At 40.6% G+C, this 18,789-nt stretch overlaps 1 protein-coding gene across 1 annotated transcript in view; it reads right to left on the reverse strand.

Moving 5' to 3' along the window:
* The window catches only part of zmat4a (zinc finger, matrin-type 4a), a 127,412-nt gene extending 114,054 nt beyond the window's left edge, over positions 1–13,358 (reverse strand). Inside the window, exon 1 of the mRNA XM_030059169.1 lies at positions 13,234–13,358. Coding sequence (XP_029915029.1) covers positions 13,234–13,320 — 87 coding nt within the window. The 5' untranslated portion in view covers positions 13,321–13,358. The remainder of the gene's footprint in view (positions 1–13,233) is intronic.
* Positions 13,359–18,789: the final 5,431 nt, after the last annotated feature.

Genomic DNA, 18,789 nt, shown 5'->3' on the forward strand with positions numbered 1-18,789 from the left:
ATAGTTTTTAGCATGACACTGCACTGTGTTCAGGCAGAACTGTTGTCAGTGGCAATGAAAATCAGCTATTGTGGTCCAACCACATCCCACGTCCGTGACCTAATACTCAAAGAATTGGTCAGTAACTGTAATCTCAGGAGCTTTCACAAGAAAATCTCCATGGGCACAGTGGATGCTTGCTGATCACAATCCATCAGACTACATCCAGTAACAAAAAGCTAACATTGCAACATATCTTTGCCAGAAAAATTGAGTACCATTCTAGGTAGCTAACTAACCCGTGAAAAACCTGCTCAACTATCCATCATGTCCATTTCTCTGTTCTCCTTGTCCAAGGACGACAACAAAAGTATTAAGATGAGGAGAATCAATACAACTCCATAATGGGTGACTAAGCACCAAGCAGCTAACATTTTTTTTTTTTTAAATTACACCAATCATTCAAGTTATACGATTGTGCTAAATTATTTTTTTCATATACAAACAGCCAAATGTCATAAACAAGTTTTGAAGGAATTAGGAAAACCCCATTCATTTCACTCACAGACAACCAATTTGTTTTTTTATCCTTAAGTCTCAAAAATGTGAACATATCAGTGAAATGACAACAGAGACCTATTACTGAGCAAGCAATCAATGAAGACTACTTTGAGTGTTTTGGGATTGATTTTAGATTGTCCATTGTCCAAATTAGGTTGTCCAATTTTGTTCAGAACAAGCTGGCAGGATGAGGGAAAAAAACAAGATTATGGACCAAGAAGAAAACGGATGGAGCAACGCTTTAGACATGACCGGCTTGGCTGGCTGTCTGTCTTTGCTGACTCTGTAGGACATAATTCCATATTTCAGTCCTGGCATCAGTTTTGTCAGCCTGATTAGGCGGACTGGGATCCGGTTCAAGACGTGGTGCACCATCTGATGCTGTTGAAACTTTTCAGCTGTTTGACTGCTGCAGTTCACTGTCCAGAGCCAGCCTTGCCTGCCCTCTCTACCCTAAATCTTCTTCATTTTCAACTACTCCATTTTCAGCTATTCCAATCAACTGTGCCACCCTCCGAAAGCGCTGCTGAAATGGAATTTCATCTTGCAGAATATACTTTGTCAAAGTATCAAACTTTTCGAAAAATTTAGCACTGAATTCAAGCATTTGCTGGGCTACCATATCATTATTGGAACAACTCCACAGGGCAAAGCATGCTGCACAAACCTCTCAACTATATGTTTCACGGTGAGGGGAGACACTATTTTACAGTTTCAAACATGGGTGAGAAAAGTTTTGCACCTACAGAGAAAAAATGGTCTAGAAGTCAGCACTGGATCAACTGAATTATTGATCAGACATGAAGATTGAAAAAAAAAAAAAAAAAACGCGGAAACTGCCATCCAAATCCTCCTAAAGGTGTCAAACACTCCACTTTCACTTTCATTATTGAATTTAGGAGACGGAGTAGTCTGTATAATTCATGGCAAAGAGAGTTCATTCTAAGTTTTATACATGCACAGCATTTTTTTTTTTGTTTGTTTCTTTTCTGCTTTTACTGGTTATTTTTACCTGACTTTGTCAAGCATGAGTCAAAGATTTTTATAGCAAGAGAGGCGTTATATGCCATTCTACATGACTATATACTTCATAACAGCACACATCAAACAACATATACATCATATCCTACATCATACACATATTCCACATCACATAACAGTGCCTCAAACCAGCCCGGTCTCACGGCAGTTTGTAATAAAGTCATGAAAATTTAATTGATAGATTTGTGTCCATAGACATGAATTGTCTGTTTTTTTTTTTTTTTGTTTTTTTTTGTGACAGCATAACTTTCAGAGTAATGCATTTAAATTGGAAGTATATTTCATGTCTGCATCATGTGCCATCAGAGTAGTCTACATCAGCAGGCTGGGCAATCAACACAACTTTCACCTGGGTTCGAGGCAAAGCCAGTGTTTGTTTCCATAGACCAAGACAGTGTTCCCTTTCCACTTTTCCCTAACCTTAATCATGTGGTTCTTATGCCTAAACATAATCTTTCCCCACCTAGGTAATCATTTTCGTTTTCTAAAGCTACCTAAATTTATCCACTTCTGGTAAAGAAAAATCCATATTCATGGGCACACATTCAAATTGTGTCCTTGAACACATGACACAAAAAATTTACAATTCGTGTCCATGGACATGAATCTGCAGATTAAAATTTGTGACTACTGCACATACTCCCGTGAGCCAGGGATACTGAAACACATGCTCACGTTAAAATCCATGTGAGTAATTTTGGAAAAAACTTTAGAGCCTCCAAGTAATGTGACCTGCATGTCTTTGGATAACCACCAACTTATTTTCATCACATCAGTACTTACTATTCAGCAACAAGGTTTACATAACACTGCAGTATTAATAATACTTTATGGCTTATTAAAGAAACACATGCTTAAGGTCAAGCCTAATGGGAGCTTTGAATGCACTATTCATAAACAGCAGCAAGGCCAGAAGTAAATGAAATGTTTCATTCTAAAAGAAGATAAGAAATTGGTGCATAGTTTTAAGAAATTATTGCTGCCATTAAATCAAGTCACATTGTTCGTGACTATAAAAACTGAATCATCTTACTGCTTTACTTAATAATACATACCATCATATATGTATGTATATACTATATATATATATATAGTTGTGTTTTTCCTTCCTCAAAACGGAGTGTTTTGCAGTGAAACCCATCAAAAGTGCCTCACCAACACACACAGCCATGAGATAAAAAGGAAAAAAAGATTTCAGAGGGAAGAGTTTTCTACTATTCAGCTGTAAAATATTCATAGCATTCTGTTTTGAACAGGAACGCGTATGTACTTTTAGAAGATAACAGCTAATTGACACAGATTGAGGAGGTGCAGCGTGAAATAGGAAAGCTGACCAATGCTGTTGTGCCTAGATCAGCGTGGAAAAGTATATTCGGGCACGCTTTCTATAGACGGGACTGTGCTGGACGATGTGCATGCCAGCGAGATGAATTATTTTTCAGTGGGAGCTGGGCACTGGGCAGCCATTCAGTGGCAGCAAATCAGAGTGTGATGAGGAGGGAATCCAAAATGAGAGAGAAGGGACTGACGAGGAAAGCAGCTTCTTACCCTAATCACAGAAATTACCATGGGCAGCGAGTGTAAACCGGCACTAACAACTTCCCTGGTGGACGCTGGCACTCAAAACAACAATAAAAGATCATAGATCATAAAAAGCGCCGCGTTTACTTAGGGATTGAACTCAAAGTTGGTTCTAATTAAATTGTTGGAAAGCCTACTCCCGCTTGCAACTCAGTTTGGATAGTCTTGTAGAGACAATGCAAATGAGGGAGATATCATTTTTCTCAAAAAAAAAAAAAAAAAAAATCCCTTATAAAAATAAATAAAAACCTCTTTCTCTGAAAAATAATTACAATGAATTTTGCAGCTGATGTGCCTCATTTCCAAGAATAAAAATAATCACCGCCAATAAGGTGCAGCCCAACTTAATGGAGAATTATGACCACATGTGTTGTAGTGTGGTAATTTAATTACAAGTATTAAAACAGGCAATTAATTATAGATGCACATACACGACACATAAAGAGCATCGGGGAGGGAGAGAAGAGCTGAGGAGTTGTGGCTTCCAGCTCCTGCCACAAAAAGCTGCTGAAGCATTCAGTGCAGTAAAGGCAGTAAACATGGTCCTGTTACAAGAAGGTGCACAGTCCATATATTTCTTAACAGCCATGTGAACCCCAGGAAACCTCAGGCCAATTTCACAGGTATAGGAAGGTAAACTTTACAGCAAGGGTTATCCTGACATGCACTTTTGCCAAAATATTAGTTTAATCCCTTAACATTCCCAGCCCAGCAGACATGCTGTCCCTCAGGGCTCAGTTTTAAAGCTAGTGAAGATACTGGTATTATATAAAACTAGACGGCCTTAAGAACCCATTAATGCCACGCTGGGTCGTCAGCAAGGTGGCTACATATTGCTATAGAGCTCGGCAAAATTTTGTCGAGGGAAATACTAGCATGGCTTGACCTCTGATCTCAAGGGGAGGTCAGAGGATGTCTTGACCTTGTAGGCATGCAGGTAGCCATGCCCGCCTAATGCTAACCCCATGCAGTTGGGGTCACAAATCATGCAATATACATGTGTTCTTTTGGCCTGTTGTAACACGGTGTATTTGTGCAGACTGGGGCCTAAACAGTCTTGGAGTTGCATGAATTGGCTTTGACTGGAAAGCTGAGACTCTTGTGGATTCAATGAGCCACATTTGATTCATGTGTGATGATGTTAGCCCCCATAGCAGCCAGTGCACTGTAATGAGACCATGTTTTGAAATTTGACATCACTGTTTAAAATGACCTATAGTGACCTCTATGAAAAATTTACAACCACAAACTAGACACCGAGGGGAGTTTTTAAGCAATTTTCAGAACTGAATGCTCACCATACAATTGCTGAAAAAAAAAACTTACAGAAATCTGCAAATGACACCAAATCACAGCATGAATTTTTCTATGATGTTCCTCCAGGTGTCTAATGCTTGGTGTCTAAATATGGTATTTCAGAGGGACTTTTTGCCTTCTATTTGCCATCTACCATTGACCTTTTATCTCTTCTTGAAGGTCCCCGGCGTCCTTCGCTAAAATGGGTCTACAGAAAAGGGCAGAATGGTAAGGGGTTACTGATATTCGCCTTTTTTGTTAAAAATCAGATATCAGTATCCACAGAGACCAAGCCTGCAATAACCTTCTCATTTTCTTTTCATGTTGTTATTTATTTTGTTGTTATGTTTAATTACATTTTCTGTGACATCATTGTAAATGCAAATTGGCCAAGGGTTGATTTAAGTGAGAACCTTAAGACTCAACTGACAAAATAAAGCACCCAATCAGTTGGTGATGTCTGGTTATGAGGACCATGTAGACTCAACCATCAAATAACATTTTTTTTTTTTTTTTTTTGGTTGGTCTAAAAGGCCCTAACTTCATCTGAGCCTTGCACAGTGCACCTTTTAAGGGTTAGGTGTGATTCATCACCCCGCATTAAAGTTATTAACCCTTACAGAATGTCCTTTGTCTGGGTTTTAGTGACGAGTTTTAGCGTCCTGTGTTTGCCTAAATGGTGTTTATTGTCTGGACTGAACACTGAAAACGTCTTCAATACAAAAATATTGGGATTCATATCAGTGTTAAAAACAGTCCAACCCTGGTTGTAATAGCTCCAAAAGGTTGTTTTTAGTGGAAATGTCCCTCAGAACATAAACACTAGGCTTCATTTGTCTCCGTGAAATTGGTGTTGAAAATATCATGGCCAAGTTTAGCTGAAGGTTGAAAAGTAGAAACCTCTTTGGAGCAGCTTTAAAGATTTCAAAGTTTGTTTCTACACTCAATAAATCATCCACATGCTCCAGCAGGAACATTGATGTATTGCAAATTCAAGCATCCAAACAAACTTTGCAACTTGCACAGCAAGTCATCATTAAGTTGTCAGTCTTTATGTTCCTCTGATAGTCCAGCAGATTTATTTCTGTTCTCCATATGTCCTAAGTAAGCCTCCTCATTGTCAAGTATATCCTCTCCAGATATAAACACTAGGGGGGAGGTAAAGTCATTTGTTCTGACTTTGCAAGTGAAAGAGATGAGTTTTAAATCCCCAACACAGCAGAAATAATCAATCACAGATATGGTACAATGGCCAGAATCTTACTTTTTAAATGAATGGTAGTTATCTTTGCAGACCTGTTGCTGACAGTGAACGATGATGAGCAATAAAGTGAGCTTGTCGGTCATGAATTTTGGAAGGCCTCCAAAGCAGCTCTCTGGGGCAAGATATCAGGGTAAAGCCTAGCATAGACAAAAACCCTCCGGCTGCAAAAGATAGCATCTCTGAGTTACATGATGTCGTGACTGACTATGCACTGTGGAGACAAACAAACAACCTTCAACTTTGAATGAGACGCAAGTTTGTGCAGCAGAAACTCCTGGATGGAAGCCATGAATCGAAGAAATAATCAGTGAAATAGTTTACCACAGCAATCACGACTCAATTTTTCTGTAATTACAAATCAATTTTACGATGAAATATCATCAGAGTTATAAAGTAGCAGAGTTGGAGTGTTACAGTGGAAATAAAGCAATTCTCAAGCCAATATTGTCATCAATAATGCTCTCTGATGACTAATGTGACTGACTATCTGTAGCGTGTGTAAGTACTGCCACATTATTTATTTTCTATTACGGAGTGTGTGGCCAGAATCTGACTGATGTGGGCTTTTAAAGGCCGATACCAATAACAATATTTTTGAATGAAGCTGCTACTTGCAAATATCTTGCGCCAGGGTTGGTTATCTGTGACCACTGTTTCCCCCAGAATTTTGTTCTCCTCAAAAACACTAACAAGATTACATTAGAATAAGCCATAAATTACATTTCAACAACATGTCTGTAAAGTGTTATCGATTTCTCCAGAGTTTTGGTAAAGATACGCCCACCAGCGCTGTGATTGGTCTTTAAAATGAACCCTAACCTTAACCAAGGGGGCGTGTCCAAGAAAGCCCTCACCAACCAGAATCCTAACCTTAACCAAGTGGGCGTGTCCAAGAAAGCCCTCACCAACCAGAATCCTAGCCTTAACCAAGTGGGTGTGTCCAAGATAGCCCTCACTCAATCATAACTCCTAACCGTAAGCCTGTGGGCATGTCCAGAAAGTCCTCACCCAATCATAACCCTAATCTTAACCCTGTAGGTGTGTCCAAGATGGCCCTTGCCCAATCATAACCTTAACCAAGTGGGCATTTTCAGGAAAGCCCTCACCAACCAGAACTCCAGCCTTAATTCTGTAGGCATGTCCAAGACGGCCTTTACCCAATCAGAACCCTAACCTTAACCATGTGGCCTGCATGTTTGTTAAAAATCAGCAAACACATATAGTGGAATGTCAATAGTCATATGTTGCTGAAATATGATGAATGGTTTACTGATATACAATATCAGTAAACCATTCATTCATGAACTCTGAACCTCTATAGAGGAATATCCAAAGAATGTGTGACCAAAACTTTCCATTGAAACTCAGGATATTCGAGAATATTAAGCAGCTGTAGTTAAAGTAGCACTAGCAGTCTGAAACATATTCATGCAAACTGCTGAACACAGTCTGATCATCATCATCATCATCATCATCATCATCATCATCATTAAAACTCTTCCTGTAACGTCTCTGTAGAAGCAATCACTGTTCCACTCAGTGCATATTGATTAACTTATCAGGTGATTTCTATGAACAAGACTCTAATTTCCGATACTGGGAACACTTGATTGCACCACATCTCACTCTCCATTCTCCAACCCTACTCAAGGGTTTTCAAACTTTTTCACGTTCTGGACCCCCAGGATGACTCTTATTAAGACCCACACTTCAAGTTGCCCCCAGGACTCTGATATGAAAAGATATTTTAGTTTGTATGAATTATGCAATTATCTAGGTGTCGTCAGACGTGCACACTCTTGTGTTGTAGTGACGTCTAGTGAATTAGCCCTTTGAAACTTAAGCAAATTCATTTGATTCCCTTTAAAAACATGGCGAAAAAGGCAAGCAGCACATTAGCAAAAATTACTGGAACATTAGCAGAAATTAGCAAAACAATACCACAATACAAACAAAAAAATAAGCATAAAAAAATTCCAAGAAAATTACGAGAAAAAAAAAAAAAAAACACATACTAGAAAATTAGTGACAAAAAAAAATGAAAATGATTTTTTAATTAAAGGAAAACTGTATTTATAATTATTCTAATTAATTTTGACAATTCATTAATTTTTAATTTAGGATTTGGATTGATGCCAGATATCTCGTGTTTAATTCTTGTGAAAGTCACCTGCTGCATTATCGTGCAATGTAGTGAAATAAACTATTCCTCATTTTGCTGAGACCCTTAAGGACCCCCAGGATCCCTAGACCCCACCTTAAAAATCGCTGCTCAAGCTTTCTTTCCTGTAGGTATGATTGCAATTAAAGGGGCAGTAAGTAAGTAATAAATTTGCTGCAGCACATTATCAGTACCGAAGACTCAACGATTACTTGGCAAGCTGTCAAGATCTCTTGCTTTCCAAAATAACAACTTTGGAGCCTGCAGCTGAGTGGTTGTAGATATAGAGGATGAGAGCATCTGTCTGGCCTGGCCTCGCTCTGCCCCGTGTGACCTGGGAGGTCCATGGAAACCGTCACTCCGCTATCATCAGCAACATTTTGTCCAGCTGCTGCTCCGGGGCCACTGAAAGTCTCTACATCCCTCCCATGAGGCCATATTAGCTGGGCTGGATGATGGGGGTGCACACACACACGCACACACACACACACAAGTGAGAGCCATACTTCCCATCTCATAGCACTTTGCACTGAATTGCCATCCATTCAGTCTCTATCATTCTGCAGCATTGGCTTTAGTAGGGGGCAAGGTCAAGCCAAATTGCAACAACATGGCTTAAGGTCAAAGTAATGTGCAGTAGCTTTGTGTATGCTGCTAAGTGGCCAATTCCCATGTTGCCTGACCTAACCACTGTCCACAGATCTGCTGAGTGAAAACATTAGCGTGCATACTGGGCAGAGTGCCTGCACTTCAGTAATATAACCAGCTTGGTGTTGAGCCAGTGGAGACATTTAGGGCAAATGTTGAGCTGGTGTGACAATAAAATTGTGACACTGGTCAATTTAATGGGATTAATTCTTTCCAGTGTGGGCACAATATCAAGCTGGAGGACTCAAACTCAGATCATTTGCTGCTGAAGCGTTATTACTGAAGCTCACACCTGTTGCAAGAGACTGCGTCAGAAATCGTACACCCAGCACAGCTTGTGGCTGGGTTTGTGTAGCCAGTCACATCAAGGCTAAATTCTTCGTCTACAAAAAGGTACAGGTGGACTTATTGCCAAAGCACTCCTAAAAAAAAAAAAAAAAAAAAAACAGAAATAGTTTGTTCTGAACATGCAGCGTTAAATACAAGAGCTAAGCTATATGTCAGTCCTGTATCAGCTGTATGTGTAGAATTATTACTTAAAGAGGCATTAGGTAATCAGTGACATTAATTGACAAGCAGTGCAAATGCAACAAAGTGTGCATTGGAATTCTCTTAAACAGGCAGCCTTTTTCCTTTCCATTTATTTATTTATGTATTTCTTTCTTTATTTATTTTCCAGGGACAATACACACTAATGAACAGCTAAACTGTAAAGTGTTATCGACACTGACCTCGCTTAAAAATGTCACATAGGTCAAGGAAAAGTTACAGGGAGGATGGGAAGGTGCCTTAAGACATCAGTGCATCATGAAGTCAGTGTTGCTGACTGGAGTCACCGGTTACGTCCAGATGACAGCCGTGAAAATCACATCATGTTAGATATAATTGTGGCGGTTCCGACTCGCTCAGAGTAGAGTCTGTGCCCCTCATACACTTCTCGATCCTCTGAGCTGACCGGACCTGCAGTGTGCAGCCCGGCACTGACTACTCACCATCCCTGACTCAGGCCAACTGGGAATCTGGCTTGGAAACAGGGGAAAAGTTGTGTAGTGTAACCTGGGGCTGTGACGGTAAGGATGTTTTCTTACCACAGAGAAAAAAGTATCATTGGCAGTTATTATAGAAAATTTAGACTCATTGACACTAAAAAGTTTCACATATCTCCAAATGACTTTTGGCTCATAAAAATAAAGTGATGACAGTAATGAGCTCATCCGTCGCGGTAGACCTCACATAACCGTGGCACTGTGGTATTGCAGTAATGCAGTTATTGCCATAGCCCTAGTGTAACCTCTGCCTAAGCAATCAGCAAAGATCGTAATCTCTAGTCTGTAATAGGACTGTGTTTGCTGCACTGTTTATAGTGCTATTAGCAGTTGATCATGAGTAAGGCCCACTCATTACTTGGGGGCCAGCAAGATCAAAAGAGCCTCTCCAGACTCCAGAGACGGCCTCTAGTCTGGTGTTGGCCAGGCTGAGGCTCTTTAGCCTTCCTAGCTGAAATGTGTTGTGAATGTGCCGTGAAACTCCGGTTCTGAAAGAAGGAAATTTCAAAACCTGGCCGAGTAACAGCTGAGTCATCGGTATCGATCAGCAACCCTATGAACCCCTATATTATGTTCCTTTTGTATCACGAAACAGTAAAAATCTTACTTTTTTGCCTTGCTGAGGCTCAATATCTATGAAATATAGAGAATCCAGCCTGTACCAGTTTTATCAACTTGTCAGCTGGTGACTTCAGTGATCTACTCTTCTTGAAAAAGTACCAAAATTTGTTTTCATTCTGTGCTGTCAGTCATTCTGTAGTGGTAGGTGTCACAGTGTCAAATGGTGGATATCTCATTTAAGAGGCAAATTCTGTTGGGAACTGAATGGTCTGTGGCAGTGACTATTAAACTCGATGCAAGTTGTTGATCCGAGGGCAACCTGCAGCCTTTGAAAGTCTGCTTATATTATTAAAGTTTACTCTGCATGCTGCTGCCATGAATAACTGTAAGTAAACATTTAGTGCCTTTGATAAAATACATATTTGATCTGCTCCAGTGATGTAGTTGACTCTTCCTAGCTGTTATGCTCTTCTTCACAACTTCTACACACTGTGAAAGTAGCTGGGAATACATTCGGCTCACATTATTAGAGCTGTTTGTGTCTTAGGCTATTTATAAAATCCTTGGATACGTCTCCATTGACCTTTGTTGAAAGAAATACTGGACAGAGAAATGAAAACAAGCGCCGCAAAAAAAGGATCTGAAAAAATTCTGAGAAAGAGGGGCAAAAGCAAACGTTTATTGATGAGCTTCAAAGACTTTTATTTATAGCTATCACAAATTACCAACAGAGGGAGGATGACTTTAAGTGCTTTTACCACTTCAAGCCTTTCCAAAATAGAAATGATAACTACAGTGTCTGAGCAGGCACAGAAAATAAGGGAGTATTAAAGAAAGGGTCGATATAGGAGGTTTATTATCCGAGGCTGTTTATAACCTGCTGCTGTTCTGTAACCCAACGCCGCGGAGCTTTCATGCATTGTGTTATGCAAGATCTCGGTGAAAAATAACTCCAAACCATTTATAGAAAAAGGGGAGAAGCGCAGAAAGTGCATATGTAAGCACATTGTGCTCCGGAGGCACATCCAGCCTGTGGCAGGGGCGACACAGACAGTACCATCTCACATGATATCATTTAAAAAAAAAAAAAAAAAAAAAAAAAAAAAAAAAAAGAAGACCTTGATGGTGCCGAGACGGAGCCACCTTGTGGTGTGCATGGGGAGATGACGGTGATATCATGCAGCTCCTCCGCCAAGACAGCCAGAGTCAACTTGAAATGAGGCAGATGGAGACGGAGCTTGAAGCGTGTAGCTGGGGAAATGCTGCATTATTCCCTTCTGCAGAACAAAAGACACTCATCCATATCTGCATCTTGAGTATGTCTTTAACCAGCACTGCAGGGGCAAAACATCCACCATGTGAACAAAAAGTGACACCTGCTTCTGCAAAAGCATACTGTTGAATGTGGCTGCATGCTTGACGCAATAACTCCATTTTTTCCATTTCTGATTCACGCTTTATTTTATATTTTCCCAGCCAGTGTGGCTAAACCTTTAACTGCTGATAAGAAATTGTGCTTTCTTCTTTTTCCCTAAAGAAACCTGATCTGCTACGAGCCTTTTGAAACCAGAAGAAGAAAAAGAAAGCAGAACTTAGAATAACAAATTGCACACCACAGGGTGGAGGAAAATAAACAAACATATTGGGACTGTGCACAGGGGGAACCGAAAAGAGCAAAGAGAGTGTTAATGCAGTGAGACCAACTAAAAATAAGACAAACATGCAGTGCCACCTGAGAAACATCAAAGATATTGTTAAAGTAACCGTGTTCTCCGTTTGCTTTTATGTTTGCTTTTCACAAGCTTTAGAGGCGGAGTGAATCATCATCACCACCATCATCATCATCAGAAAGAAAGAAAGAAAGGATGGATTCAGGTTCTCTCTGGCCTTATGATGTTTACAAGGCATAAAAACTTCATTCTACATCAGGTGTCCTTTCTCCTCCACTGTGATACAGGTGCATTTTAACTGCCCCCACTGATGTAGTGCCACATAAAAAAGCTTGTGAACTATGACTCCCAGTGTGTCCCGAGGCAACCAACTAACAACATAAGCAAACGTCAACCACACTCTCATAAAAAAAAAATAACTTCTACATTTTGTATTCATTAAAAAAAAAAAAAAAACATCCTCTTAAGTTAAATCAGTTTGATATTACAAAGCATGTCAGCTTACATCATGATGATTCATGGAGGCACTAAAAAAAACTGGTGATCTCTATGCTACAGAGGGTTTACCCTGATTCCAGTACATTTTAAATGTCACCTTGACAGAACACGGTCAATCCGCTCTCCTGCATGTACAGCAAAGGGGTTAATGGAATGGGATGGGATGGGATGGGGACAGGGAGGGGGTGGTGGAGATTCATTAGGGTTAGGGTTAAAATCATCACCTCTTGTCCACAGATTCAACCCAGCAGAACACCGTCACAACTCCAAAACAGAGGCTGCTTGAACAGCTGGGCTTCTCAAAGGGACTCTTCAACTTAATGCATTTACATTTAAACCACGAACCTCCATTTTGATGAAGACTTATTGCATAGGATTTTTTGCTATTTTTTTATCTGCCTGGTGGTCATCAGAATCACACCTGCCATTCTTACACATTAAATCATTTTTTGAGTTGCATTATGATGAAATTAAAGTGTGAACCCCCTTTGATTCCCCCCTTAAAAAAAAAAACCTGGGGTATCCCCGGACCCCCACTTTGAGAGCCACTGCCCTGCAGGACCACACTTGTTTATGAAAAGGACGCATGTTGACTTCCACCACGCGCTGCCCCGTTTACTTTTCCCTCTATCCCGCCTGCATGTGCGCCGCGCCGCCACCGATATCCCGTCTCCCCCCGGCGGCATGCAACATGAATGTCGGTGAGAAAATCAGCATGCAACACGAATATGATGCTATTTTGCTGCAGCGCGCGGGAGGAGGGTGGAGGAGGGTGTGTGTGTTGGGGGGCTGGCATCACCATAAAGTAACACTCAATCCCATGCAGGCATGCCTCTGATCAATGCACTGTAGTTTGGTGCCCTGCGCTGAAAAAAAAACAACAACAACACAACACCAGCAAGTGCGATGCAAAAGAGAGAAATGTACCTGTAACTCCAAACTGTAGCCCTGGTACACGTGTGTCGGGAACAATGTCAGCTGATGTTGCACTTGAAGGGAAACTGTATAATCCATTGACCAGATGATGCTAAATAGCGGCAGGCTGAGCGGGAGCCGCGTCTACAGCTGTTGGCAGCGGTACTACACTGTAGTACAATCTGCCGCTGCTCTCCGCCCAGCTGCGCTCCGATTGGCCGCTCCGCGCTCATCAGCGGCGTCACTTCGCTCCGCGCTAAAGGCAGGGCGCCGCGGCCGCGCCTCCTATCAGCCAGCGGCATCTGCCACCAAAACTTAGATGACAGCTCCGGAGGCAGAGTGGAGGTATGGCTGACCAGGTAGCATCACAATAAAAATGTTATGCTTGCGTCTATGTATGTACGTGCATATCAGCATTGCTGTAGTTATCATTATCTCTAGTCTATATTTCTGGGGTTGAAGTGGAGCAGTGATAAGCTACTATTAGAGGTGAGAGTAACTAATTATATTTACTTGCGTTACTGTAATTGAGTAGATTTTTGTGTCATTTTACTTTTTTTTTTTTTTAAATACTGGATGTCCTGGCTCAGGATGTACAGCGGTCGTCCGGTAATTAGAGGGTTCCTGGTTCGATCCCCGGCTTCTCCAGAGAGCGCTTCCAAGTGCCCTTGAGCAAGACACCGAAGGGCAGCTTGGCAGGAGCAGACATGGTAAAGTGGTCTGTAGACTATAGAAAAGTGCTGTTGAGCATTTTTTTAAGTCAGTAATTTAACTTGTGCTTAAGTCAGTTTTTGCCTGAGTTTTGTACTTCAGAGAAGAAATGATCAGCGGCAGATTGTGGCAGTTTCCTCAGTGAACAGCCAGCAAAGATGAGAGGAGAAATCTGCCTCTACTTTGTTGGTTCTGTGGTACTTCTCCCTCTACTGAAGTCAAATGGCAGCAAAGTAACAGCACTTCTGCTTAAATAGCAATTTATAGTACTCCTTCCATCACTGGTTATTATTATCCAGCAGCAAGAATAATAAACATCATCAACATCATCAGAGGAAGCAGAAGAAGAAGAAGAAGAAGAAGAAGAAGAAGAAGAAGAAGAAAAATAGACCACAAATCAATGGATTATAGTGTGCAAGCTACACCTGGTGCCAATATACTATCTTCCAATAAATGAGAAAATTTAATTATCAGTATTGTTCCAATAATGGATTTTCTGACAGTTTTTCTGCTGATATTACCGAGCCTTTTCTTACAACAGCTGCAGCTTTGTGCTGTTACATTTTAGGGGCGGGGGGATTGAAGGCAGATTTTTTTTCTTTTATTTCATTAATGTTTGTATAATGCATTATGTGGGGGGCTCATGAGAATTTATATGAATTGCATGACTGCCTGTTAACACTTCAAGAGAGAAAGATACCTAATATGATGAAGAATGTCAATAAAATGGCTTTTCCTGGGTCCGCTAGAATTTTTTGCCTTCTTCAAATTTTATCGGTTATGATATCAGCATCGATCACAAGAAAATAAAATATTGAAGAAAATATTGTTATCTGGCACATTCAGTCAATAAATCACAATTTCTTATAAGGAGCGCTAAGTTCTTACACCACTGTTGTCTTTTCCTTCACACCACCACCACCCCACCCCCATAATTTGCCAATGGCATCTCCCCTCACCTTCAAAAATCTTGATAACTGTTGTGTCTGACCGGGTGACTGACCGGTGAGGCTACCTCTACTGTTCCAGAGACAGTCAACCCCATTTCTCATTTATGATTTAAGATGTAATGTGATAGGAATGTGGATAATTCAATGCTGTGGTGTCTATCAAAAGAATGAGCAAAGATCAAGCAAAAATGATGAGAAATCTATGCAGACGGCATATCTATCAAGGGTTTTTTTGTTTGCTTGTTTGTTCGCTTGCTTTTTAATTGGCATCTATGATAATATTCCTGGAACGCATTAGTAATTCACTACAATTTTCATAACTGGGCAAAGCAGTCAAATTCCAGCAATGGAAAGTGATAGGAGCTCCCTCATTCCGCAGCCTCCGGGCATCATTTTCCCCATAAAACCATTAGATTGCTGATTTTAGAGGTGAGGTGTGCAGGTAGTGGAGAATCTGTCATGCCCTAACATCTGTGTGTGCACTTTTATTGGAAGTAACAGACACGGAGGCAGTTAGACAGTAAGCACCAAAGCCTCTGCTGATATTGTTTTTTTTATCACATTAAGATCCTGGTGCAGTTCGCTGACCCAAGAACCACCTCTTGCTAGATTTCCCTGCAAATGTGGGTTGAGACTTGCAGTGCAAAGCTGCAGGGCAACATTTATGTGCAAATAGGGTCAGCTATGCAATTTGCGGAATATCTCTGCTGCTGATTATTTCAACTAGGTCAGAATATCAGGTCGGTACAGACTCGCATTTGGGGGCGAAGAGAAAAGCTATAGTGGGCAAATGTCTTTCATCTGCCCTTGAGCTCAGTGCTCATGGTCCAGATGGTTGGACTTTCACGACGGGCTATGTTTGCAGCAGGAATCATGTCATATCCTTGGGGGCTAGTGTGCACCACATTTACATTTTAGGCATTTATCCAAAGCGGTTTGCAATTAGAGAGCAGGTAGGGGTTCAGCAGGGCACCAGACTGGTGATGGACACAGTGGCTGTTGCAGGAATCAAACCTGTGACCTTACAGTTAGGAGACAAGCCTCTCCGAGCATGAGGCCACTCTGTGCCCTGTAGAGAATCAGTCTTTGATCACAGTTGCATGTTGGCTATGGGATCCCTCCCATGGCTCTGAGAAGAAAAAATGTGTCAGGGCCAGATGCTCTATTTTTGTTCATTTGTAGATTTCATTGCATTACAGTGGAGTCTAATATATTCATGATATTCACTATGGAGGAGTGGTTGAAGTTGAACACTGAATACTAATTCCTCTTTCTTTCACAGTGTCTCTAAAATCAGATTCCACCCGCCCCCCCCTCCCCTCCATACGCTCATTATATTAGCAGCATGTTCAAGTCAGGTTAAATTTATTTAATGAAGCGCTTTTAACAAGGTTTGTCACAAAGTGCCACAGAGAGTAACAAACGACAGACACAAAGAGGAGGGAAGCACACTGGAAAAATGAGAGCGAGATGCATTAACAGGCAGATATTTTATGAAGCATGAGGAGCAAAATATAGGCCAGTCCTAAAGGTTGTGGATTTATGGGTGAAATCTCCGCCTCTGGTTACAGAAAACAATTTCACTCGGGATCCCCAAGGAAAAGAGCAGGAATCACATCTTCAAAGACAATGGATTCTTAGCAAAGGTTCAAACGGCTGCACTTGAATGAGGTTACATTACTCTAAACGTGGCAGGCAGATGCAATTAAGCTTTTCAAAAATTTGTCCCAGTTTGTTGTCAGAAGCTTCAATGTCAGCCTGCAGCAAGCATGCCTGTTTGCTGCTGGCATGCAGTTTAGGCTCCTGCTGTAGTTTCTTTTTTTTTTTTTTCTTTTCTTTTTTCTTTTTTTTTCTGAGCTGCCACACAAAGGGAGAATGCCACCATCAGTCAATCTCTGTCTTGTAGCCCGTAGCAACCAACCAACACCACAACTATCAAACTCACAGTGACCCTGAAATAATGAGCAAAAACCAAGCTTACTCTGCACATGTATTTATGTATTTATTTATTTATTTATTTATTGCTATGGTTTTGAGCATGTGAGCGAGTGAGGTAATGTACAAGCAAGCCATTATCTGTCTGAGCATTTGTCCATGTGTGCATTCAAAATAGCCCAGAATGGATCTGTGCCTGTTGTACTGACTGGACAACAGGGGTGCACTGGCCCAAAAACCCTGTGAATACAAAACAATGAATTTTCACAGCCTGCAGTTGTATATCATCTTTTGTGTTGTGAAAAAAAAAAAAAAAAAAAATCAGAATGTGTGGAAAAAAAAAAAAGAAATTCTCACAAACTCAAGTGTGTGATTGTGTAATAAAGATTTGTAGCTGCAGAGATTTGTGGTGTATGTGTAAAAAAGTTTTGTGCACACAGATATGATTTCCACATGTAAAAAGTTTTGTAGTTGTAGAAATATTCTGTGTATGTATAATTAAAATGTGTGCAGGAATATTTTCAACAGTGAGGTTTCAAAAAAATCTGAGAGACAGACACACAAATTTCCTACCTTTGTGTATGACAGTGAAGTTACAAACTACAAGCTCCAAAATACAAGCACAAATCTGGACCCTGTTTTAACCAATCAGCACTTACTTACTAATTACTATGCAATTGGAAAGCAAATTTACTTTTTTATGTATGGGCAAAATATTGTGCACAAAACCTTCTCAAGCGTGTACAAAATATTTTTCTGCAGCCACAAAACTTTTTTATTACACATTCACCAACTTGAGTTAGTGAGTTTTCATTTCGCAAGCTTAACATATTTGCCTCCGTGGCAGAGCGTCTTATTTCTCTAACAGAGATGCCATAGATTCACCCTATTTGCACTAATTAGTTTCCGGTGTTGGAAATGAACACTGACAAGAAACCTCCGCACTCAAGAATGGAGAAATCAAAAATAAAGGCCGAAATAAAAAACGCTCTCTTATACAGCAGTAGGTGATGACTATATTTAGAAAGAGGCTAAAGGTTTCATCGCCTCCTTCCTGCCTCTCACTGAGAAGAAGACGTGCAGTTTACTGACGTCGCCTCACAGGATCTGCTGGAAGTGGAGAGGTTCACTCACCTGTCTCTACCACCTGCCACGGCCAGCGTTCAAAGTTCCCCAAGTGCAGTATTAAAGTAATATTCTGCAACATTTTCATGTTAATGTCACCTTTCCTACTGTGTACTAGATCAACACAGCACAACATTATTGACATCCTATTATCTGTGTGGAATGTGGTCAGTTTGACCACATCTCTAAACACATGATTAACATCATTTTCTTTTATTGCGTATTTTGTATATAATGACTTCTAATTTCATAGAAGCAAATGGGTGAACATAAAATTTCCGTGATGATAATGATAATGATGTTTTCAGTGTCCTGTGCACATTTTGTATGCGGCTATGTAGATAGTCAAAGACACATCAAGTGCCTGACACATAAACTTGGGTGACAATTATAAGTATATGGAGGATGAAACTGAGTGATCAAAAATGATGGAAAATTTGAAGGCAACAGAAGGGTTAATATTTTTATTATGACATTGTTATTAATAGTAGTTAGTGTAATTGTTTCCTGCTGCTGTGCTTAACACCTGTGTCTGGTAGGTCTTTCCCGGCAAAAAACGTCTGACACACAGGAAGTGATGCATTGTAATGACTGAAGTTGGTTTGGAATAAAGAGAAGAAGAACTGGGGACCACCATGGCTGAACTTGCACATTTCTATTTTTTTTTTTTGTCTCCATCTGATCAACAAAGTTGTGACAAGAAGAGCAGGCGAGTGGCCCCAAATGCAGCCTGGGAGGCAAGGCTGAGATTCCAAGGCTGTATTTAGAGAGCCAGTCGGCAGGAGCACAGGCAATCACCAGGAAACAGGAAGAAACAACAGGCGGGAGGCGAGAGTCAAAACCATTG

The sequence above is a fragment of the Myripristis murdjan genome, chromosome 9 (genome assembly GCF_902150065.1).
Source record: "Myripristis murdjan chromosome 9, fMyrMur1.1, whole genome shotgun sequence".
Lineage (NCBI taxonomy): Eukaryota > Metazoa > Chordata > Actinopteri > Holocentriformes > Holocentridae > Myripristis > Myripristis murdjan.